Here is a 26,531-nt window from a genome sequence, read left to right as displayed (position 1 = left end):
GAGATGGTCTAGACCCAGGAGAGATGGTCTATTCCCAGGAGAGATGGTCTATTCCCAGGAGAGATGGTCTAGACCCAGGAGAGATGGTCTATTCCCAGGAGAGATGGTCTATTCCCAGGAGAGATGATCTATTCCCAGGAGAGATAGTCTATACCCAGGAGAGATGGTCTATTCCCAGGAGAGATGGTCTATTCCCAGGAGAGATGGTCTAGACCCAGGAGAGATGGTCTATTCCCAGGAGAGATGGTCTATTCCCAGGAGAGATGATCTATTCCCAGGAGAGATAGTCTATACCCAGGAGAGATGGTCTATTCCCAGGAGAGATGGTCTATTCCCAGGAGAGATGGTCTAGACCCAGGAGAGATGGTCTATACCCAGGAGAGATGGTCTATTCCCAGGAGAGATGGTCTAGACCCAGGAGAGATGGTCTATAACCAGGAGAAATAGTCTAGACCCAGGAGAGGTAGTCTATTCCCTGGAGAGATAGTCTAGACCCAGGAGAGATGGTCTATACCCAGGAGAGATGGTCTATTCCCAGGAGAGATGGTCTATTCCCAGGAGAGATGGTCTATACCCAGGAGAGATGGTCTATTCCCAGGAGAGATGGTCTATAACCAGGAGAAATAGTCTAGACCCAGGAGAGGTAGTCTATTCCCAGGAGAGATGGTCTATACACAGGAGAGATGGTCTATACCCAGGAGAGATGGTCTATTCCCAGGAGAGATGGTCTATTCCCAGGAGAGATGGTCTATTCCCAGGAGAGATGGTCTATTCCCAGGAGAGATGATCTATTCCCAGGAGAGATAGTCTATTCCCAGGAGAGATGGTCTATACCCAGGAGAGATGGTCTATACCCAGGAGAGATGGTCTATTCCCAGGAGAGATGGTCTATTCCCAGGAGAGATGATCTATTCCCAGGAGAGATAGTCTATACCCAGGAGAGATGGTCTATTCCCAGGAGAGATGGTCTATTCCCAGGAGAGATGGTCTATTCCCAGGAGAGATGGTCTATTCCCAGGAGAGATGATCTATTCCCAGGAGAGATGGTCTATACCCAGGAGAGATGGTCTATTCCCAGGAGAGATGGTCTATTTCCAGGAGAGATGGTCTATACCCAGGAGAGATGGTCTATACCCAGGAGAGATGGTCTATACCCAGGAGAGATGGTCTATTCCCAGGAGAGATGATCTATTCCCAGGAGAGATAGTCTATTCCCAGGAGAGATGGTCTATACCCAGGAGAGATGGTCTATTCCCAGGAGAGATGGTCTATTCCCAGGAGAGATGGTCTATACCCAGGAGAGATGGTCTATTCCCAGGAGAGATGGTCTATTCCCAGGAGAGATGGTCTATATCCAGGAGAGATGGTCTATTCCCAGGAGAGATGGTCTATTCCCAGGAGAGATAGTCTAGACCCAGGAGAGATGGTCTATTCCCAGGAGAGATAGTCTATTCCCAGGAGATATGGTCTATTCCCAGGAGAGATGGTCTATTCCCAGGAGAGATGGTCTATTCCCAGGAGAGATGGTCTATACCCAGGAGAGATGGTCTATTCCCAGGAGAGATGGTCTATTCCCAGGAGAGATGGTCTATTCCCAGGAGAGATGGTCTATACCCAGGAGAGATGGTCTATTCCCAGGAGAGATGGTCTAGACCCAGGAGAGATGGTCTATAACCAGGAGAAATAGTCTAGACCCAGGAGAGGTAGTCTATTCCCTGGAGAGATAGTCTAGACCCAGGAGAGATGGTCTATTCCCAGGAGAGATAGTATAGACCCAGGAGAGGTAGTCTATTCCCAGGAGAGGTAGTCTAGACTCAGGAGAGATGGTCTATTCCCAGGAGAGATGGTCTAGACCCAGGAGAGATGGTCTATACCCAGGAGAGATGGTCTATTCCCAGGAGAGATGGTCTATACCCAGGAGAGATGGTCTATTCCCAGGAGAGATGGTCTATACCCAGGAGAGATGGTCTATTCCCAGGAGAGATGGTCTATTCCCAGGAGAGATGGTCTAGACCCAGGAGAGTTGGTCTATACCCAGGAGAGATGGTCTATTCCCAGGAGAGATGGTCTATACCCAGGAGAGATGGTCTATTCCCAGGAGAGATGGTCTATACCCAGGAGAGATAGTCTATACCCAGGAGAGATGGTCTATTCCCAGGAGAGATGGTCTATACCCAGGAGAGATGGTCTATTCCCAGGAGAGATGGTCTATTCCCAGGAGAGATGGTCTATTCCCAGGAGAGATGGTCTATTCCCAGGAGAGATAGTCTAGACCCAGGAGAGATGGTCTATTCCCAGGAGAGATGGTCTATTCCCAGGAGAGATGGTCTATATCCAGGAGAGATGGTCTATTCCCAGGAGAGATGGTCTATTCCCAGGAGAGATGGTCTATTCCCAGGAGAGATAGTATAGACCCAGGAGAGGTAGTCTATTCCCAGGAGAGATGGTCTATTCCCAGGAGAGATGGTCTAGACCCAGGAGAGATGGTCTATACCCAGGAGAGATGGTCTATTCCCAGGAGAGATGGTCTATACCCAGGAGAGATGGTCTATTCCCAGGAGAGATGGTCTATACCCAGGAGAGATGGTCTATTCCCAGGAGAGATGGTCTATTCCCAGGAGAGATGGTCTAGACCCAGGAGAGATGGTCTATACCCAGGAGAGATGGTCTAGACCCAGGAGAGATGGTCTATACCCAGGAGAGATGGTCTATTCCCAGGAGAGATGGTCTATACCCAGGAGAGATGGTCTATACCCAGGAGAGATGGTCTATTCCCAGGAGAGATGGTCTATTCCCAGGAGAGATGGTCTATACCCAGGAGAGATGGTCTATTCCCAGGAGAGATGGTCTATTCCCAGGAGAGATGGTCTAGACCCAGGAGAGATGGTCTATACCCAGGAGAGATGGTCTATTCCCAGGAGAGATGGTCTATACCCAGGAGAGATGGTCTATTCCCAGGAGAGATGGTCTATTCCCAGGAGAGATAGTCTAGACCCAGGAGAGATGGTCTATACCCAGGAGAGATGGTCTATTCCCAGGAGAGATGGTCTATACCCAGGAGAGATGGTCTATTCCCAGGAGAGATGGTCTATAACCAGGAGAAATAGTCTAGACCCAGGAGAGGTAGTCTATTCCCAGGAGAGATGGTCTATACACAGGAGAGATGGTCTATACCCAGGAGAGATGGTCTATTCCCAGGAGAGATGGTCTATTCCCAGGAGAGATGGTCTATTCCCAGGAGAGATGGTCTATTCCCAGGAGAGATGATCTATTCCCAGGAGAGATAGTCTATTCCCAGGAGAGATGGTCTATTCCCAGGAGAGATGATCTATTCCCAGGAGAGATAGTCTATACCCAGGAGAGATGGTCTATTCCCAGGAGAGATGGTCTATTCCCAGGAGAGATGGTCTATTCCCAGGAGAGATGGTCTATTCCCAGGAGAGATGATCTATTCCCAGGAGAGATAGTCTATTCCCAGGAGAGATGGTCTATTTCTAGGAGAGATGGTCTATACCCAGGAGAGATGGTCTATACCCAGGAGAGATGGTCTATACCCAGGAGAGATGGTCTATTCCCAGGAGAGATGATCTATTCCCAGGAGAGATAGTCTATTCCCAGGAGAGATGGTCTATACCCAGGAGAGATGGTCTATTTCCAGGAGAGATGGTCTATTCCCAGGAGAGATGGTCTATACCCAGGAGAGATGGTCTATTCCCAGGAGAGATGGTCTATTCCCAGGAGAGATGGTCTATATCCAGGAGAGATGGTCTATTCCCAGGAGAGATGGTCTATTCCCAGGAGAGATAGTCTATTCCCAGGAGATATGGTCTATTCCCAGGAGAGATGGTCTATTCCCAGGAGAGATGGTCTATTCCCAGGAGAGATGGTCTATACCCAGGAGAGATGGTCTATTCCCAGGAGAGATGGTCTATTCCCAGGAGAGATGGTCTATTCCCAGGAGAGATGGTCTATACCCAGGAGAGATGGTCTATTCCCAGGAGAGATGGTCTAGACCCAGGAGAGATGGTCTATACCCAGGAGAGATGGTCTATTCCCAGGAGAGATGGTCTAGACCCAGGAGAGATGGTCTATAACCAGGAGAAATAGTCTAGACCCAGGAGAGGTAGTCTATTCCCTGGAGAGATAGTCTAGACCCAGGAGAGATGGTCTATTCCCAGGAGAGATAGTATAGACTCAGGAGAGGTAGTCTATTCCCAGGAGAGGTAGTCTAGACTCAGGAGAGATGGTCTATTCCCAGGAGAGATGGTCTAGACCCAGGAGAGATGGTCTATACCCAGGAGAGATGGTCTATTCCCAGGAGAGATGGTCTATACCCAGGAGAGATGGTCTATTCCCAGGAGAGATGGTCTATACCCAGGAGAGATGGTCTATTCCCAGGAGAGATGGTCTATTCCCAGGAGAGATGGTCTAGACCCAGGAGAGTTGGTCTATACCCAGGAGAGATGGTCTATTCCCAGGAGAGATGGTCTATACCCAGGAGAGATGGTCTATTCCCAGGAGAGATGGTCTATACCCAGGAGAGATAGTCTATACCCAGGAGAGATGGTCTATTCCCAGGAGAGATGGTCTATACCCAGGGGAGATGGTCTATTCCCAGGAGAGATGGTCTATTCCCAGGAGAGATGGTCTATTCCCAGGAGAGATGGTCTATTCCCAGGAGAGATAGTCTAGACCCAGGAGAGATGGTCTATTCCCAGGAGAGATGGTCTATTCCCAGGAGAGATGGTCTATATCCAGGAGAGATGGTCTATTCCCAGGAGAGATGGTCTATTCCCAGGAGAGATGGTCTATTCCCAGGAGAGATAGTATAGACCCAGGAGAGGTAGTCTATTCCCAGGAGAGATGGTCTATTCCCAGGAGAGATGGTCTAGACCCAGGAGAGATGGTCTATTCCCAGGAGAGATGGTCTATACCCAGGAGAGATGGTCTATTCCCAGGAGAGATGGTCTATACCCAGGAGAGATGGTCTATTCCCAGGAGAGATGGTCTATTCCCAGGAGAGATGGTCTAGACCCAGGAGAGATGGTCTATACCCAGGAGAGATGGTCTAGACCCAGGAGAGATGGTCTATACCCAGGAGAGATGGTCTATTCCCAGGAGAGATGGTCTATACCCAGGAGAGATGGTCTATACCCAGGAGAGATGGTCTATTCCCAGGAGAGATGGTCTATTCCCAGGAGAGATGGTCTATACCCAGGAGAGATGGTCTATTCCCAGGAGAGATGGTCTATTCCCAGGAGAGATGGTCTAGACCCAGGAGAGATGGTCTATACCCAGGAGAGATGGTCTATTCCCAGGAGAGATGGTCTATACCCAGGAGAGATGGTCTATTCCCAGGAGAGATGGTCTATTCCCAGGAGAGATAGTCTAGACCCAGGAGAGATGGTCTATACCCAGGAGAGATGGTCTATTCCCAGGAGAGATGGTCTATACCCAGGAGAGATAGTCTATACCCAGGAGAGATGGTCTATTCCCAGGAGAGATGGTCTATTCCCAGGAGAGATGGTCTATTCCCAGGAGAGATGGTCTATTCCCAGGAGAGATGGTCTATTCCCAGGAGAGATAGTCTAGACCCAGGAGAGATGGTCTATACCCAGGAGAGATGGTCTATTCCCAGGAGAGATGGTCTATTCCCAGGAGAGATGGTCTATTCCCAGGAGAGATGGTCTATTCCCAGGAGAGATGGTCTATACCCAGGAGAGATGGTCTATTCCCAGGAGAGATGGTCTATTCCCAGGAGAGATGGTCTAGACCTAGGAGAGATAGTCTATTCCCAGGAGAGATGGTCTATTCCCAGGAGAGATGGTCTATTCCCAGGAGAGATAGTCTATTCCCAGGAGAGATGGTCTATACCCAGGAGAGATGGTCTATTCCCAGGAGAGATGGTCTATTCCCAGGAGAGATGGTCTATACCCAGGAGAGATGGTCTAGACCTAGGAGAGATAGTCTATTCCCAGGAGAGATGGTCTATTCCCAGGAGAGATAGTCTATTCCCAGGAGAGATGGTCTATAACCAGGAGAGATGGTCTATTCCCAGGAGAGATGGTCTATTCCCAGGAGAGATGGTCTATTCCCAGGAGAGATGGTCTATTCCCAGGAGAGATGGTCTATTCCCAGGAGAGATGGTCTATTCCCAGGAGAGATGGTCTATACCCAGGAGAGATGGTCTATACCCAGGAGAGATGGTCTATTCCCAGGAGAGATGGTCTATTCCCAGGAGAGATGGTCTATACCCAGGAGAGATGGTCTATTCCCAGGAGAGATGGTCTATTCCCAGGAGAGATGGTCTAGACCCAGGAGAGATGGTCTATACCCAGGAGAGATGGTCTATTCCCAGGAGAGATGGTCTATACCCAGGAGAGATGGTCTATTCCCAGGAGAGATGGTCTATTCCCAGGAGAGATAGTCTAGACCCAGGAGAGATGGTCTATACCCAGGAGAGATGGTCTATTCCCAGGAGAGATGGTCTATACCCAGGAGAGATAGTCTATACCCAGGAGAGATGGTCTATTCCCAGGAGAGATGGTCTATTCCCAGGAGAGATGGTCTATTCCCAGGAGAGATGGTCTATTCCCAGGAGAGATGGTCTATTCCCAGGAGAGATAGTCTAGACCCAGGAGAGATGGTCTATACCCAGGAGAGATGGTCTATTCCCAGGAGAGATGGTCTATTCCCAGGAGAGATGGTCTATTCCCAGGAGAGATGGTCTATTCCCAGGAGAGATGGTCTATACCCAGGAGAGATGGTCTATTCCCAGGAGAGATGGTCTATTCCCAGGAGAGATGGTCTAGACCTAGGAGAGATAGTCTATTCCCAGGAGAGATGGTCTATTCCCAGGAGAGATGGTCTATTCCCAGGAGAGATAGTCTATTCCCAGGAGAGATGGTCTATACCCAGGAGAGATGGTCTATTCCCAGGAGAGATGGTCTATTCCCAGGAGAGATGGTCTATACCCAGGAGAGATGGTCTAGACCTAGGAGAGATAGTCTATTCCCAGGAGAGATGGTCTATTCCCAGGAGAGATAGTCTATTCCCAGGAGAGATGGTCTATAACCAGGAGAGATGGTCTATTCCCAGGAGAGATGGTCTATTCCCAGGAGAGATGGTCTATTCCCAGGAGAGATGGTCTATTCCCAGGAGAGATGGTCTATTCCCAGGAGAGATGGTCTATTCCCAGGAGAGATGGTCTATACCCAGGAGAGATGGTCTATTCCCAGGAGAGATGGTCTATTCCCAGGAGAGATGGTCTATTCCCAGGAGAGATGGTCTATACCCAGGAGAGATAGTCTATTCCCAGGAGAGATGGTCTATTCCCAGGAGAGATAGTCTATTCCCAGGAGAGATGGTCTATACCCAGGAGAGATGGTCTATACCCAGGAGAGATGGTCTATTCCCAGGAGAGATGGTCTATACCCAGGAGAGATGGTCTATTCCCAGGAGAGATGGTCTATTCCCAGGAGAGATGGTCTATACCCAGGAGAGATAGTCTATTCCCAGGAGAGATGGTCTATTCCCAGGAGAGATGGTCTATTCCCAGGAGAGATGGTCTATTCCCAGGAGAGATGGTCTATTCCCAGGAGAGATGGTCTAGACCCAGGCTGACTGAAAACACCCGGAATGGACAGGTGACAGTTAGTGGTGGTGAATCAGACAGACAGACAGACGTTGGCATCGCTCATCCCCCCTCTCCCCCCACCTCTCTCTTTATCTCTAATCAGCATAAAAATCGAACCCCCCCTCCCCCTCCTTTCTCCTCCCTTTACTGCTAATAGATCTCATTCTGAGACTCCGAAATGAGTCAGAGCCCCCGGAAAATAACGTCTCTCTCCCCCTCAGACCAGCAGACATCTATCTGCCGCCAGATTCATCACTGCCAGATCTCATTGAAAGAAAAATAATAATTACAGTGTATTCTACTTTATATATATATATATTATGTAACAATAATAATACAAATGATCTTTCACTGAAAAAGTTCTTGTTTGACATGACAATTGACTGGTTTATTTAAAAATAAATATATATACAGTATAATATATAAATACATATATATGGATAATAATATATATATATATATATATATATATATATATATATACACAGTATATATATATATATATATATATATATATATATATATATATATATATTATATTATTATAATACAGGATTTATATAGCACCAATATATATATATACACACACACATACAATGCCTTGAACAAGTTTTCATACCCCGTGAAATTTTCCACCTTTTTTCATTTTTCACAACCAAAAACGTAAATGTATTTTATTGGGATTTTATGTGATCGACCAACACAAAGTGTCACATAATTGTGAAGTGGAAGGAAAATGATAAATGGTTTTCAACATTGTTTACAAATAAATATCTGAAAAGTGTGGCATGCATTTGTATTCAGACCCCCTTTACTCACCTAATTAGTAAATAGAGTCCCCCTGTGTGTAATTTAATCTCAGTATAAATACAGCTGTTCTGTGAAGCTCTCAGAGGTTTGTTAGAGAACCTTAGTGAACAAACAGCATCATGAAGGCCAAGGAACACACCAAACAGGTCAGGGATAAAGTTGTGGAGAAGTATAAAGCAGGGTTAGATTATAATAATATATCCCAAGATTTGACCATCTCACGGAGCTCTGTTCAATCCATCATCGGAAAATGGAAAGAGTATGGGCACAACTGCAAACCTACCAAGACATGGCCGTCCACCTAAACTGACCGGGCCGGGCAAGGAGAGCATTCATCAGAGAAGAGCCAAGAGGTCCATGGTAACTCTGGAGGAGCTGCAGAGATCCACAGCTCAGGGGGGAGAATCTGTCCACAGGACAACTATTAGTCGTCTCTCCACAAATCTGCCCTTTATGGAAGAGTGACAAGAAGAAAGACATTGGAGAAAGAAAGTCATAAGAAGTCCTGTTTGCAGTTTGTGAGAAGCCATGTGGGGGAGGGGGCAGCAAACATGTGGAAGAAGGTGATCTGGTCAGATGAGACCAAAATTCAACTTTATGGCCTAAAAGCAAAACACCATGTGTGTGGGGAAAACTAACACTGCACATCACCCTAAACACACCATTCCCACTGTGAAACATGGTGGTGGCAGCATCATGTGGTGGGGATGGTTTTCTTCAGGAGGGACAGGGAAGCTGGTCAGAGTTGATGAGAAGATGGATGGAGACAAATACAGGACAATCTTAGAAGAAAAACCTGTAATGCCGCGTACACACAACCAGACTTTTCGACGGACTTGGTCCAATGGTCCTCCCGACGGACTTGGCCACACACAATCACACCAAAGTCAGACGGATTGGAACGTGATGACATAAGATGGGACTAGAATAAGGAAGTTCATAGCCAGTAGCCAATAGCTGCCCTAGCATTCTGTGTTTGTCCATTCCCTGTTAGCACATGTGCATACAGACCACCTGATTGGTCCCTAGGCCTACCCTTCCCCCTCCCCTGTGAAGGTCAGAACTCTCTCCATTGATTATTATATTATATATAAAACTGCCTGTATACAGCTGACATGGAAGGACAATATCTGGATAAGGCAGATGTATGGCAGCGGAGATATGGCAGCACTGTGTGTATGGAGCCATCCCAGGTCAATACTGACATATCTCCTTCATGATCTTTTCCTCTTGTGTAATAAATCCTCCCTGGAAGGTGAGAACACTGTGTTCTAGAGCAGGCTGGGACCAATCTCGGGACAGGGACGTCCAGTGCCCGGGGCAAGGATCTGGAGTTGTGCCCCCCCCCCCCCCTTCACTGTTAATACATGCTTTAGAATGGGTGTGCCACCCTGCATCCATTCTCTCCCCACTTTTCTGCACTGCGCCTGGGGCAACAGCACCTCCTGCCCACTCCTTGTACTGGCACTGCTATTCCGCCTATTTTGGCTACTTTGAAGATTTGCACCTCGATGTCTTTACAGGTTTCTTGGAAATCCATTTGCTTTTTTTCTGTACGATTTTGGCACCGTGATTGAAAAAGTCTGCCAAGTCCACCTTTAATCATCCATAAGAACGTATCCTCATAATGATGGGTGCTGCTTAATCCTTGAAGGACGATCACACTCACTTCAGTTGCGGAGGGGGGGGGGGCGCTGGCCTGACACCCCCCCCCGGTGTGTGGCACCCGGGGTGGCACGCCCCCCCGCCCCCCCACTTAGTACGCCCCTGGATCACAGTGCTGGCTCTTATATAGAGACGGCTCCCAGGGAAGAACATCAACCAGAATAATCAATCTGAGAAAGATGGTTACATTGTTTCCATCTGAATGCCAGGTCTGGCTTTTATTGTATCGTTACATTGTTCCATATTGGACCAATAGAAGTATCCATATTCCATACTGGTGGAAGTAGGAGAATCATTGTAGTAGTTACCACTATTGCATTGATCTCAGTGGTCTTCCAGGTCCTGTGCAGAGAGGGTTTCTGGCCCATTCATAAGATAGCTTGTGTGTTTTTTTGTGTTTTTTTCAATAAAAAGACCGCTCACTGCTGCTCTCTGTCCTTGTGCAGGGGGACTGGTCTTGTCTCCGCCCCTCCTCCTGTAGTGGGTGGAGCAAGGAGGGTCCTTCCCACAGCTTTGCTCTCTCTCCTTGTGCAGGGAGAATGGTCTAGCCTCCACCCTTCTCCTGTGGTGGGTGGAGCAAGCAGGGCCACTCCCACAAATGTGCTCTCTCTCTCTCTCCTTGTGCAGAGTGACTGGTCTAGTCTCCACCCCCTCCTGTAGTGAGTGGAGAAAGCAGGACCCCTCCCACAGCTTTGCTCTCTCTCTCCTTGTGCAGGGAGAATGTCTAGCCTCCACCCCTCTCCTGTAGTGGGTGGAGCAAGCAAGGCCACTCCCACAGATTTGCTCTCCCTCCTTGTGCAAGGAGAATGGTCTAGCCTCCACCCCTCTCCTGTTATTAGTGGAGCAAGCGGGGACACTCCCACAGCTTTGCTCTCTGTTCTTGTACAGGAAGAAAGGTCTAGCCTCCACCCCTCTCCTGTAGTGGGTGGAGCAAGGAGGGTCCTTCCCACAGCTTTGCTCTCTCTTTGTGCAGGGAGAATGGTCTAGTCTCCACCCCTCTTCTGTAGGGGATAGAGCAGCTTTGTTCTCTTTCTCTGTCCTTGTGCAGAGTGACTGGTCTAGTCTCCACCCCCTCATGTAGTGGGTGTGGAAAGCAGGGCCCCTCCCACAGCTTTGCTCTCTCTCCTTGTGCAGGAAGAATGGTCTAGCCTCCACTCCTCTCCTGTAGTAGGTGGAGCAAGCAGGGCCACTCCCACAGCTTTGTTCTCTCTCCTTGTGCAGGAGGAATGGTCTAGCCTCTGCCCCCTCCTGCAGTGGGTGGAGAATACAAGGCCCCTCCCACAGCTTTGCTCTCTCTCTTTGTGCAGGGAGACTAGTCTAGCCTCTGCCCCCTCCTCCTGCAGTGGGTGGAGAAAACAAGGCCCCTCCCACAGCTTTGCTCTCTCTCCTTGTACAGGGTGACTGGTCTAGCCTCCGCCCCCTCCTCCTGAAATGGGAGGAGCAAGCAGGACCCCTCCCCCCACAGCTTTGCTCTTTCTCCTTGTGCAAGGGGAATAGTCTAGCCTCTGCCCCCTCCTGTAGTGGGTGGAGTGAACAGGGCCACTCCCACAGCTTTGCTCTCTCTCCTTGTGTGGGGTGACTGGTCTAGTCTCCGCTCCTTCCTGTAGTGGGTGGAACAAGCAAGGCGCCTCCCACAGCTTTTCTCTCTCTCTCCTTGTGCAGGGAAATTGGTCTGGTCTCCCCCCACTTCTGTAGTGGGTGGAACAAGCAGGGTCCCTTTCACAGCTTTGCTCTCTCTCTTTGTGCAGGGGGACTGGTTTAGCCTCCGCCCCCTCCTCCTGTAGTGGGTGGAGCAAGCAGGGTCCCTCCCTCAGCTTTGCGCTCTCTCCTTGTGCAGGGGGCTGGTCTAGTCCCCACCCCCTTCTCCTGTAGCGGGTGGAACAAGCAGGGTCGCTCCCTCAACTTTACGCAGGGGGGCTGGTCTAGTCCCCGCCCCCTTTTCCTGTAGTGGGTGGAATCAGCTGGTCTCCTCCCACAGCTTTGCTCTCTGCACAGTGGTGATGTCACTGCTACAAGGTAATATCTGGGTTTGCAAATGAATTTGGTGCACACACAGTGGATGTCCAGCCATTGTGTGCACTGAGGACAATATATTAAAGTGTTTTGTGCCCGGAGATCAGACATTTCTCCATATCACCAAATGAGGTTTGGAGCCGTCAGGCTGGATCTTCTCCACACATGGAGACATTTCTGCTTTGACCTACTCCTTAGCTGCACTTTATTACAGATCTCTATGGACCAGATTATTGGATAGACTCGTCCTTTGTGTGCAGACCAGTGGCGGCCTGTGCATTGTGGGCATATGGGCACTGCCCCCCTTACACTGGCACCGCCTCCCTTACACCGCCACCGCCCTCCCTCTCTATGTGCCCAGTCCCTTTCAGGACGCCGGACACATGAATTACAATTGCGGGGTTAGGCAAAGGGTGTGTCTTTTGAAGCACCTGATTAGAGTCAGAGGCTCTAATAGGCTTCAAAATAGGGCGGGCTCGGGGCTCTGGTAGCGCGCCCTGATCCCGCTCCCAGTTGTGTGACACCAGCAAATGAATATACGCTATTCTGCCACATTATCCTCCCGGGCCAATCAGGAAGCTCCTATTGGCCAGGGAATCTTATGACTCCCCAGCCAATCGTGTCTAAGGACACACGTCTGGGTTCCAATTGGCCGGAAGGAGAATGCCTGTGTCCTCGCTGGAGCGGCCAGGCTCTTTCTTCTCCCTTCCTCCTTCATGCCTCCACTAGGTAAGGTGATTTATATTGGCTGCTGTGTCTCCCACAGGGTGATCTCCTCTGGCTGTGTCCGTGTCAGCCCGCCGGAGTCAATACTTTGTAGAACCTCCTTTCTCTGCAATTACAGCTGAAAGTCTCTTCGGGGATGTCTTTACCAGCTTTGCACATCTAGAGAGGACATTTCTCCCCATTCTTCTTCTCTGCAAAATATCTCAAACTCTGTCAGAATAGATGGAGAGCGTCTGTGAACAGCAATTTTCAAGTCTTGCCACAGATTCTCAATGTGATTTAGGTCTGGACTGTGACTGGGCCATTCTAACACATGAATATGCTTTGATGTAAACCATTCCATTGTAGCTCTGGCTGTATGTTTCGGGTCGTTGTCCTGCAAGAAGGTGAACCTTCGCCCCGGTCTCAAGTCTTTTGCAGACTCTAATTCCGCGTACACACGATCTGACTTTCCGACAACCAAACCGTGGAATTTTACACACAGTCACACAAATGTTGGCCAACAATTACGAACGTGGGAACGCGGTGAGGTACAAGACGTACGTCGAGCCGATAATAAGGGAGTCCAATAGTCATGTGATATCTCCATTACCAACGCTAATTTTACCAGACCGATCGCTTCCGTCTCGTACTTGATTCCGAGCATGCACAGACTTTTGTTGCGACGGACTTGTGTACACGCAATCGGAAAGTCTGACAACAAAGTTTTGCTGGCGGAAAAAATTTGAGAACCTGCTAGCCAACATTTGTTGGTGGAAAGTCCAACAACAAATGTTTTGATGGAGCGTACACACGGTCGCAGGGGCGGACTGACAACTCATGGGGCCCCTCGGGCAATAGGAGATTAGGGGGCCCCCTGGGCAATAGGAGAAGATTATGGGGCCCCCGGGCAATAGGAGATTATGGGGCCCCCTGGGCAATAGGAGAAGATTATGGGGCCCCCGGGCAATAGGAGATTATGGGGCCCCCAGGTAATAGGAGATTATAGGGCCCTCCAGGCAATAGATTATGCTACCACACAGTATACACACACAGACACATACAATACACACGCACAGTATACACACACACACATACAATACACACGCACAGTATACACACACACACATACAATACACACGCACAGTATACACACACACACAGACAATATACACACACAGTATACACACACACATACAATACACACACACAGTATACACACACACACACATAAAATATACACACACAGTATACACACACACACATACAATACACACACACAGTATACACACATACAATACACACACACAGTATACACACACACACATACAATACACACACACACAGTATACACACACACACATACAATATACACACACACACATACAATATACACACACAGTATACACACACACATACAATATACACACACAGTATACACACACAATAGGAGAAGATTATGGGGCCCCCGGGCAATAGGAGATTATGGGGCCCCCTGGGCAATAGGAGAAGATTATGGGGCCCCCGGGCAATAGGAGATTATGGGGCCCCCAGGTAATAGGAGATTATAGGGCCCTCCAGGCAATAGATTATGCTACCACACAGTATACACACACAGACACATACAATACACACGCACAGTATACACACACACACATACAATACACACGCACAGTATACACACACACACATACAATACACACGCACAGTATACACACACACACATACAATACACACACACAGACAATATACACACACAGTATACACACACACATACAATACACACACACAGTATACACACACACACACATACAATACACACACACAGTATACACACACACACATACAATATACACACACAGTATACACACACACACATACAATACACACACACAGTATACACACACACACACACATTATACACACACACACATACAATATACACACACACACACACATACAATATACACACACACACATACAATATACACACACAGTATACACACACACATACAATATACACACACAGTATACACACACACACATACAATATACACACACAGTATACACACACACACATACAATATACACACACAGTATACACACACACACATACAATATACACACACAGTATACACACACACACATACAATATACACACACAGTATACACACCCAGAATACACACATTGAAAAGGTACTGGAGAGGCGGGGCAGCTATAATCTTGGGATTTTTGAAAAAAACACAGATTTTTACATACTGTACCTGGTTTTATTGAGGCTGGCAACCCTGATGGGACCCCTTAGTGGCATGGGGCCCTCGGGGAGTGCCCAAATGGTCAGTCCGCCCCTGCACGGTCGGAATTTCAGCCAACAAGCTCACATCCAACATTTCCCATCGGAAAGTCATATCGTGTGTACAGGTTTTTTCGTCTAAGTATTTGTATTTGGCTCCATCCACCTCCCCATCAACTCTAATTGGGCAGCTTCCCTGTCTCTGCTGAAGAAAAAAATCATCCCCACAACATGATGCTGCCACCACCATGTTTCACGGTGGGTATGGTGTGTGTTGGTCTATCAGATAAAATCCCAATAAGATACATTTGTTACGTTTTTGGTTGTAAGATGACAAAATGTGGAAAATTTCAAGGGGTGTGAATACTTTTTCAAGGCACTGTATGGCCTTTCCATGCACAAGGACAGTGTACGGGGATAGGGACAATTGTAGACGCTCACTCAGGTTGAACTGGATGGACTGGTGTCTTTATTCAACCTTCCTAACTATGTAACTACAAGGCATTTGACATTTTGTACAGCACTACGCTGACTGTTGGTGCTATATAAATCCTGTATATTAATAATAATAATACTAATATTATAAGAGCAGACACGTTGTGACGGCGGAGCAGTCTGGACTATCCAGAGAATCTCACGTATCTTCTCTACACGCACAACCGCCAGAGACGGAAACAAGGCAACGTCTCCGCTTTGAAAGTAAACCCAACCGTTAACCCCTTCCCCACCACCCGCCAGCTGCCAGGCTTTGACTTTATATGGTGACTCTATATCTCTTCACCCAACCGTCACAGGAAGATCCAGACAACGCACGCTGCCGAGGAGCTGGACTAAAGAGCTTGCAATTAAATAGAAAACGTCCTACAAATACTGATTTCTTATTTAGATGTTTGCGTAAAGCTGAGCACAAACATACCATACACCATCATACAACCGCCCCATCATTGACACTAAAACGATTAAAAATTGAACGAAGGAACCAAAGATCCAGTCGATTTAGCCTTGGTTCACACTTCTGCGACTTCAGACACACAAAGTCGCATGAAAAGTGAAAACACATTTATTTCAAAAGACGGACGTTTCAATCAATGTTTCTCAAGTCGCAGCGGCTTTTTAAAAAAAAAGAAAATTGGTTCCTGCACTACTTTCATGCGACTTCCTTGCCACGTATGAGTCTGGAAATCGCATTGGGTCGCAGCCGAGGCTTAGTGAGCTCTCGGATAGTTCCAGATATGCCAAGACGATCGGCTGTCATCGAATTTTGTGGATTGCTTCCGAGCGAACAAACATATATACCTATGTGTGTTTCAGGACAGCCAATCGCAATTCAGATTGATTAAGTGATCAATTTTAATCGATCCTTTTACATTTAGAATGAATAGATTATAGTTCGGAATGCACAATGGTGGTCGATTTTTATTACCCAATCAAAACGATCGAATCAGCAAACATTCAAAATAGGCACGACTTCCCTTTCTGATCATTTTAAATCCGATTTAGATCGGATTCAACCAAACTGAGTTGATCGGCCAGGGAAAAGAATTGATCGATCCTTTTGCATTGATGGGCAGAACTATTGGTGGCCCTATGCACTTTGCAATTCAGTCAAAATGATCGAATCAGCAAACGTTCAAATAGGCACGACTTCCCTTTCCGATCGTTTTAGACCTTCTTTAGATCATATTCAACCAAACTGAGTTGATCGGCCAGGGAAAAGAATTGATCGATCCTTTTGCATTGATGGGCAGCACTATTGGTGGCCCTATGCACTTTGCAATTCAGTCAAAATGATCGAATCAGCAAACCATCAAATAGGCATAACTTCCCTTCCGATCAGTTTAGACTTAGTTGAGATTGGATTCTATCAAACTAGGTTGATCAGTCAGGGCTGATAATTATCAATCGCTTTGCATCGATCGGCAAAATTGAGATGATTTGGTTGTGAATCCAATCATATTTTGCTTGTTCAGATTATGAGATTGGAAGCAGAGATACGATCATAAACCTGTGATGGTATCTTCCAATTATCAATTGAACTCCACTTCTTCGTGTGTGTGTCATATTGATTGAGTGGGTTGTCAAATACAAATCGATTATTTATATTAGCAGAGATTGATTGGAAAATAATTCATTTATCAAAGAGTGTATGGCCACCATAACATGCTTTAGGCATTAATCCGATCGTACTTTGATCAGATTATGAGATTGCACGTGGAAACTGATACGATGGTTTCTGCCGATTGGTCAAAATCTACCTCCAGTTTTTAGGTCTGCACACCTCCCCAATATTACAGCCAGTACCTAGAATCCTCCTACAGAAATGGGGGCGCAGACCTCCCAGGTGATCAGCCCAACCACCTACAACAATCATCCAATGGACAACCCAAATACCCCCAAACCAGACAGATCTCCCAGGTGATCAGTCCAACCACCTACAACAATCATCCAATGGACAACCCAAATACCCCCAAACCAGACAGACCTCCCAGGTGATCAGTCCAACCACCTACAACAATCATCCAATGGACAACCCAAATACCCCCAAACCAGACAGATCTCCCAGGTGATCAGCCCAACCACCTACAACAATCATCCAATGGACAACACAAACACCACCAAACCAGACAGACCTCCCAGGTTTTCAGTCCAACCACCTACAACAATCACCCAATGGACAACCCAAATACCGCCAAACCAGACAGACCTCCCAGGTTATCAGCCCAACCACCTACAACAATCATCCAATGGACAACACAAACACCACCAAACCAGACAGACCTCCCAGGTTTTCAGTCCAACCACCTACAACAATCACCCAATGGACAACCCAAATACTGCCAAGCCCAGACAGACCTCCCAGGTGATCAGTCCAACCACCTACAACAATCGCCCAATGGACAACCCAAATACCGCCAAACCCAGACAGACCTCCCAGGTGTTCAGTCCAACCACCCTACAACAATCACCCAATGGACAACCCAAATACTGCCAAACCCAGACAGACCTCCCAGGTGTTCAGTCCAACCACCCTACAACAATCACCCAATGGACAACCCAAATACTGCCAAACCCAGACAGACCTCCCAGGTGTTCAGTCCAACCACCCTACAACAATCACCCAATGGACAACCCAAATACTGCCAAACCAAGACAATGGTCAGACAAACAGCTATACATGTAAAAGATTAATAACTAAGGAACCATCGATGACTTGGGAAGGATATGTGGAGCTTTCTTATTATTACAAGGATCTTGGCAGATTTATTTTTGGGGGTTTTAGTCGCTTAATTTCATTTCAAAACACAAATTTACCAATTTATTATCAGGCCCCAAAAAGTCCAGAATGTAGAGAAAGGGGTAAAAAATACACAATAAAAGCACATGATTGTGCCAGTCCTCTCCCCGATTCCTCTCCTTTACCTCTCACCTCGCTCTCTTCTCTTATTCTCTTTATATCTGTTTCTTCTCATTATCTCTCTGCTCTTTATCCCTATCTCTTCTCTGTCTCATCTCTCTATCTCTGTGCCTTCTCACAACTCTCTTTGTCTCTTCTCCCGCTCTTCTCTTTATCTCTCTCTGTCTCTTCTTTCTCTCTCCATCTCTCTCTGTGTCTTCTCACTACCTCTCTCTTATCTCTATCTTTTCTCTGTCTATCTGCTCTCTATCTCTGCTTCCTATTTATCCTATTCATCTCTTCTTTCTATCTCTTCTCTCTGTCCTCTCTCTTTCTTCTTTCTTGCCCTCTCTTCTCTGTCCTCTCTCTCATCTCACTCCTCACTTTTTCTTCTCTCTCTCTCTCTCTGTCCACTGTCTTTCTTCTCTCTCTGTTCTCTCTCTCTCTCTCTCTGTTCTCCCCCTCTCTCTCTGTTCTCTCTCTGTTCTCCCCCCCTCTCTCTGTTCTCTCTCTGTTCTCCCCCCCTCTCTCTCTGTTCTCTCTCTGTTCTCCCCCTCTCTCTCTGTTCTCTCTCTGTTCTCCCCCCCTCTCTCTCTGTTCTCTCTCTGTTCTCCCCCCCTCTCTCTCTGTTCTCTCTCTGTTCTCCCCCCTCTCTCTGTTCTCTCTCTTTTCTCTCTCTGTTCTCCCCCTCTCTCTCTGTTCTCTCTCTTTTCTCTCTCTGTTCTCCCCCTCTCTCTCTGTTCTCTCTCTGTTCCCCCCCCCTCTCTCTGTTCTCTCTCTTTTCTCTCTCTGTTCTCCCCCTCTCTCTCTGTTCTCTCTCTGTTCTCCCCCCCTCTCTCTGTTCTCTCTCTTTTCTCTCTCTGTTCTCCCCCTCTCTCTCTGTTCTCCCCCTCTCTCTCTGTTCTCTCTCTTTTCTCTCTCTCTCTGTTCTCCCCCTCTCTCTCTGTTCTCTCTCTCTCTCTGTTCTCTCTCTGTTCTCTCTCTGTTCTCTCTCTCTGTTCTCTCTCTCTCTCTGTTCTCTCTCTGTTCTCTCTCTTTTCTCTCTCTCTGTTCTCCCCCTCTCTCTCTGTTCTCTCTCTTTTCTCTCTCTCTGTTCTCCCCCTCTCTCTCTTTTCTCTCTCTGTTCTCTCTCTTTTCTCTCTCTTTTCTCCCCCTCTCTCTCTGTTCTCCCCTTCTCTCTCTGTTCTCTCTCTTTTCTCTCTCTCTGTTCTCCCCCCCTCTCTCTCTGTTCTCTCTCTGTTCTCCCCCTCTCTCTCTGTTCTCCCCCTCTCTCTCTGTTCTCCCCCTCTCTCTCTGTTCTCTCTCTGTTCTCTCTCTTTTCTCTCTCTCTGTTCCCCCTCTCTCTCTGTTCTCTCTCTGTTCTCTCTCTCTGTTCTCCCCCTCTCTCTCTGTTCTCTCTCTGTTCTCTCTCTGTTCTCTCTCTCTGTTCTCCCCCTCTCTCTCTGTTCTCTCTCTGTTCTCTCTCTTTTCTCTCTCTCTGTTCTCCCCCTCTCTCTCTGTTCTCTCACTCTCTCTGTTCTCTCACTCTCTCTGTTCTCTCTCTGTTCTCTCTCTCTGTTCTCTCTCTCTCTCTGTTCTCTCTCTCTCTGTTCTCTCTCTTTTCTCTCTGGTCTCTCTCTTTTCTCTCATTCTCCCCCTCTCTCTCTGTTCTCTCTCTTTTCTCTCATTCTCCCCCTCTCTCTCTGTTCTCTCTCTTTTCTCTCATTCTCCCCCTCTCTCTCTGTTCTCTATCTGTTCTCCCCCTCTCTCTCTGTTCTCTCTCTGTTCTCCCCCTCTCTCTGTTCTCTCTCTTTTCTCTCTCTGTTCTCCCCCTCTCTCTCTGTTCTCCCCCTCTCTCTCTGTTCTCTCTCTGTTCTCTCTCTTTTCTCTCTCTCTGTTCTCCCCCTCTCTCTCTGTTCTCTCTCTCTCTCTGTTCTCTCTCTCTGTTCTCCCCTCTCTCTCTGTTCTCTCTCTTTTCTCTCTCTCTGTTCTCCCCCTCTCTCTCTGTTCTCTCTCTGTTCTCTCTCTGTTCTCTCTCTGTTCTCTCTCTTTTCTCTCTCTCTGTTCTCTCTCTCTCTCTGTTCTCTCTCTGTTCTCTCTCTCTCTCTGTTCTCTCTCTTTTCTCTCTGTTCTCTCTCTTTTCTCTCATTCTCCCCCTCTCTCTCTGTTCTCTCTCTTTCTCTCTCTCTGTTCTCTCTCTTTTCTCTCGTTCTCCCCCTCTCTCTCTGTTCTCTCTCTTTTCTCTCTCGTTCTCCCTCCGTCTCTGTTCTCTCTCTCTCTCTGTCCTCTCTCTCTGTTCTCTCTCTCTCTCTGTCCTCTCTCTCTCTGTCCTTTCTCTCTGTTCTCTCTCTCTCTGTCCTCTCTCTCTGTCCTCTCTCTCTCTGTCCTCTCTCTTTTCTCTCTCTTTTCTCTCCCTCCCCCTCTCTCTCTGTTCTCCCCCCTCTCTCTCTGTTCTCTCTCTTTTCTCTCTCTGTTCTCCCCCTCTCTCTCTGTTCTCCCCCTCTCTCTCTGTTCTCTCTCTTTTCTCTCTCTCTGTTCTCCCCCTCTCTCTCTGTTCTCTCTCTCTCTCTCTGTTCTCTCTCTTTTCTCTCTCTCTGTTCTCCCCCTCTCTCTCTGTTCTCTCTCTGTTCTCTCTCTTTTCTCTCTCTCTGTTCTCCCCCTCTCTCTCTGTTCTATCTCTCTCTCTGTTCTCTCTCTGTTCTCTCTCTTTTCTCTCTCTCTGTTCTCTCTCTCTCTCTGTTCTCTCTCTGTTCTCTCTCTTTTCTCTCTGTTCTCTCTCTTTTCTCTCATTCTCCCCCTCTCTCTCTGTTCTCTCTCTTTCTCTCTCTCTGTTCTCTCTCTTTTCTCTCGTTCTCCCCTCTCTCTCTGTTCTCTCTCTTTTCTCTCTCGTTCTCCCTCCGTCTCTGTTCTCTCTCTCTCTCTCTCTCTGTCCTCTCTTTCTGTTCTCTCTCTCTCTCTGTTCTCTCTCTCTCTCTGTCCTCTCTCTCTCTGTCCTCTCTCTCTCTCTGTCCTCTCTCTCTCTGTCCTTTCTCTCTGTTCTCTCTCTCTCTGTCCTCTCTCTCTGTCCTCTCTCTCTGTCCTCTCTCTTTTCTCTCTCTTTTCTCTCCCTCTCTCTCTCTCTCTGTCCTCTCTCTCCCCCTCTCTCTCTGTCCTCTCTCTCTCTGTCCTCTCTCTTTTCTCTCTCTTTTCTCTCCCTCCCTCTCTCTCTCTGTCCTCTCTCTTTTCTCTCTCTTTTCTCTCCCTCCCTCTCTCTCTCTGTCCTCTCTCTCCCCCTCTCTCTCTGTCCTCTCTCCCTCTCTGTCCTCTCTCTCTCTGTCCTCTCTCTCTCTGTCCTCTCTCTCTCTGTCCTCTCTCTCTCTGTCCTCTCTCTCCCCCTCTCTCTCTGTCCTCTCTCCCTCTCTGTCCTCTCTCCTCTCTGTCCTCTCTCTCTCTGTCCTCTCTCTCTCTGTCCTCTCTCTCTCTGTCCTCTCTCTCTCTCTCTGTCCTCTCTCTTTTCTCTCTCTTTTCTCTCTCTGTCCTCTCTCGTTCTCCCTCTCACTCTGTCCTCTCTCTCTCTCTCTCTGTCCTCTCTCTCTGCCCTCTCTCTCTTGTTCTCTCTCTGTTCACTCTTGTTCTCTCTCTCCCTCTTTCTTCGTTTTCTCTCTTTTCTCTCTGTTTTCTTCTCTACTTTCTCTAAAGTGCAGCTAAGATAGAGAAGATAGATAAAAAACAAAAATAGAGAGAAGACAGAGAGACAGACAAAAAGCATAAAGAAAATTCAGAAACAGAGAGAAGAGAGGAAGAAGAATGGGAGAGAACAGAGACAGCAAGAAGAGAGAGAAAAATGAAACAAGAAAGGAAGAGGACAGAGAGATAAAGTATAAAGCATTTTTCTCTCTCTTCTTGCTGTCTCTATTCTCTCCCATTCTTCTTCCTCTCTTCTCTCTGTTTCTGAATTTTCTTTATGCTTTTTGTCTGTCTCTCTGTCTTTTTTTTCCTTTCCAACCCTTTCTCATCTTTTCTCTCTCTATTTTTTTTTTCCATCACTCACTCATTTCTCTCTGTCTTCTCTCTATTTTTGTCTTTTATCTATCTTCTCTATCTTAGCTGCACTTTAATACTTTATCTATCTTCTCTTTTTCTTTCTCACTCTGTATCTCCCCAAATTTTCTCTCCATCTCTTTCCTCTGTCTTTCTGTTTCTCCATGTCATGCTTTTCCTCCTTCACTGTCTCTCTCTATCCTTCTCCTCTCATTTTCTCTTTTCTCTCTCTCTCCCCCCTTCTCTCATTTCTCTTCTCTCTCTCTATCCTTCTCCTCTCATTTCTCTTCTCTCTCTCTATCCTTCTCCTCTCATTTTCTCTTTTCTCTCCTGGGCCATCACACTTAAGGCAACAAGCGCTAAAACGCATGTTATCACATGGCAAGGCGGCACATCATTCTCTATGGTGCGGTGTATTTTGAATGGTGCCCCGATGCACCGTCTGGTAGAGACAAGACACAGCCCGGCATATCGCAGTGCATGCGCCGCATGTTGCAAAGCAGTGTTGTAAACAAACAATATTCCTGCACATTTTTATTTTTTATTCATTGTGGTCAGAATGAATGGGCTGTCTTAAAGTAATGCACATGAATGCGTGTCATAATGCGTGTGCATTCAAATCCTGCAATAAAACGCTTAAATGTGGATGGGCCCCGTGCCTGCCCCCCCCCCCCCTCTTCTGTCTATGCATGCACATGGTCCCAGTATATGGAATTATAATACTATCTCTTCTGATTGGGGCCCCTTTATTGGGTTTGCACTTTGCAAATCACAGCTATCAGTCACTGCGCCCCCCCCCCCCCCCTTGTACCCGCAGCCTGCGGATTGTCAGCACACGGGACAAGCCCTCACTCGTCTCTTCTCATACATTCTCAGGATTTCATTGTGTTTTTTTTTATCTGATACAATTATTTATCTCCATTCACCATTAACCCTTTCCTCCTCTGCCCCCCCCCCCCCCCAGGCAGCGGGCGCTGCGCATGCAAAGCCGACCACAATCCTCCTATCAGCAATCAATATTGTGTTTTGCAAACTTTTAATACTTTCTGGATAAATGAAACAATATTTAAAAAAGAAAAAAGAAACTTTGTATCGCATTTTATAAACATCTGCAGCAGCTGTTCAATCAACAACGACTGGCATGCATCATCTGCCATGCCATGCAGGTAGCAGAGACTTCTGCCCTCTGGCTGGGCGGGGGGGACTACAACTGCCAGCATTCCCCACCAGGACCCCAGCCAGAACTTCCCCACCAGTTTGTCTGTCTCTGGGGGTCTTTGCATTAAAAAAGCAGAAAGAGTGGAAGCCCCCCCCCCCTCGCCCCTGGAATGGGGGTCACCCCCTTACTCACCAACAGCCAGCTGTGGGGCGGTTAAAGGGGCCGCCAGCAGGAAAAGGGTACATATCCAAGACCACCGAACTCCTGTCTGCGGGCCAAATTCCCAACTTGTCTCCATCCCAGGACTTTTGTTGCACTCATCACCCGGCCTGCCTTCCCCCTCTCTATATATATATATATTTCCAGCTGTGGTGACTCCGGCCCCTCCCCCATCCTTCTCTACGTAGGCTGGCCCCTCCCCCCCCTCATCTGTAACAAGACCCCCACCCTCCCCTCCAGGGCTTCACATCCAGATGTGCCTTTGTCACAGCCATTCAGATCTATCCGAGGGGCCATATCTATGTGTGACCTTAAAGGGGGCCCGTCACCAAGAGCCCCCCGGGACATGCAGCAGTTCACCCATTCACTTACACAGCGAGTCTGCGATCAATCCGGATCGAAATTCAGGGAGGCCGATCGCTGCCCGGGAATGTGCTTAAAGGGACACTCCATTCACACCATTTAAAGGGACACTCCATTCACACCATTTAAAGGGACACTCCATTCACACCATTTAAAGGGACACTCCATTCACACCATTTAAAGGGACTCTCCATTCACACCATTTAAAGGGACACTCCATTCACACCATTTAAAGGGACACTCCATTCACACCATTTAAAGGGACTCTCCATTCACACCATTTAAAGGGACTCTCCATTCACACCATTTAAAGGGACACTCCATTCACACCATTTAAAGGGACACTCCATTCACATCATTTAAAGGGACACTCCATTCACACCATTTAAAGGGACGCTCCATTCACATCATTTAAAGGGACGCTCAATTCACATCATTTAAAGGGACACTCCATTCACATCATTTAAAGGGACACTCCATTCACATCATTTAAAGGGACACTCCATTCACACCATTTAAAGGGACGCTCAATTCACACCATTTAAAGGGACATTCCATTCACACTATTTAAAGGGACACTCAATTCACACCATTTAAAGGGACGCTCCATTCACATCATTTAAAGGGACGCTCAATTCACATCATTTAAAGGGATACTCCATTCAAACCATTTAAAGGGCCGCTTCATTCACACCATTTAAAGGGACACTCCATTCACATCATTTAAAGGGACACTCCATTCACACCATTTAAAGGGACACTCCATTCACATCATTTAAAGGGACGCTCAATTCACATCATTTAAAGGGACACTCCATTCACATCATTTAAAGGGACACTCCATTCACACCATTTAAAGGGACACTCCATTCACATCATTTAAAGGGACGCTCAATTCACATCATTTAAAGGGACACTCCATTCACATCATTTAAAGGGACACTCCATTCACATCATTTAAAGGGACACTCCATTCAAACCATTTAAAGGGACACTCCATTCACACCATTTAAAGGGACACTCCATTCACATCATTTAAAGGGACACTCCATTCCCACCATTTAAAGGGACACTCCATTCACATCATTTAAAGGGACACTCCATTCACATCATTTAAAGGGACGCTCAATTCACATCATTTAAAGGGACATTCCATTCAAACCATTTAAAGGGACACTCCATTCACACCATTTAAAGGGACACTCCATTCACATCATTTAAAGGGACACTCCATTCACACCATTTAAAGGGACACTCCATTCACACCATTTAAAGGGACACTCCATTCACATCATTTAAAGGGACGCTCAATTCACATCATTTAAAGGGACATTCCATTCAAACCATTTAAAGGGACACTCCATTCACACCATTTAAAGGGACACTCAATTCACACCATTTAAAGGGACGCTCCATTCACACCATTTAAAGGGACGCTCAATTCACACCATTTAAAGGGCCGCTTCATTCACATCATTTAAAGGGACACTCCATTCACACCATTTAAAGGGATGCTCTATTCACACCATTTAAAGGGACGCTTCATTCACATCATTTAAAGGGACACTCCATTTACACCATTTAAAGGGACACTCCATTCACACTATTTAAAGGGACACTCCATTTACACTATTTAAAGGGACACTCCATTCACACTATTTAAAGGGACACTCCATTCACACTATTTAAAGGGACACTCCATTTACACCTATTAAACAGACGCTCCATTCACACCATTTAAAGGGATGCTCCATTCACACCATTTAAAGGGACACTCCATTCACATCTATTAAACGGACACTCCATTCACATAATTTAAAGAGACGCTGCATTCACATAATTTAAAGGGACGATGCATTCACACCTATTAAAGGGATGCTCCATTCACACCATTTAAAGGGACACTCCGTTCACACCATTTAAAGGGATACTCCATTCACACCTATTAAAGGAACGCTCCATTCACACCATTCAAAGAGACGCTCCATTCACACCTATTAAAGGGGCACTCCATTCACACCATTTAAAGGGATGCTCCATTCAGATAATTTAAAGGGATGCTCCATTTGCACCATTTAAAGGGACGCTCCCATCACACCATTTAAAGGGACACTCCCATCACACCATTTAAAGGGACGCTCCATTCACACCATTTAACCACTTTCTGACCGCCCCATGTAGATATACTGCAGGGTGGTGGCTCTCCTGCGCAAAATCACACATCTGTACGTGATTCTGCTCTTCCGGGTCTGCGGCATGCACGACCCGATGTCT

General features: G+C 47.1%; 1 protein-coding gene across 2 annotated transcripts in view; it reads right to left on the bottom strand.

The window, feature by feature from the left end:
- The window catches only part of LOC143975793 (disintegrin and metalloproteinase domain-containing protein 33-like), a 214,645-nt gene extending 190,610 nt beyond the window's left edge, over nucleotides 1-24,035 (bottom strand). For both annotated transcript variants that reach the window (XM_077478326.1, XM_077478327.1), the window contains exon 1: nucleotides 23,868-24,035. In XM_077478326.1, coding sequence (XP_077334452.1) covers nucleotides 23,868-23,973 — 106 coding nt within the window. In that variant the 5' untranslated portion in view covers nucleotides 23,974-24,035. The remainder of the gene's footprint in view (nucleotides 1-23,867) is intronic.
- Nucleotides 24,036-26,531: the final 2,496 nt, after the last annotated feature.

This window comes from Lithobates pipiens, unplaced genomic scaffold, assembly GCF_037356315.1.
Source record: "Lithobates pipiens isolate NorthernLeopardFrog02 unplaced genomic scaffold, aLitPip1_a1.2 Scaffold_13, whole genome shotgun sequence".
Classification (NCBI taxonomy): domain Eukaryota; kingdom Metazoa; phylum Chordata; class Amphibia; order Anura; family Ranidae; genus Lithobates; species Lithobates pipiens.
Note: the sequence above shows the minus strand (reverse complement) of the source record. Positions and strands in the feature narration are given on the sequence as shown.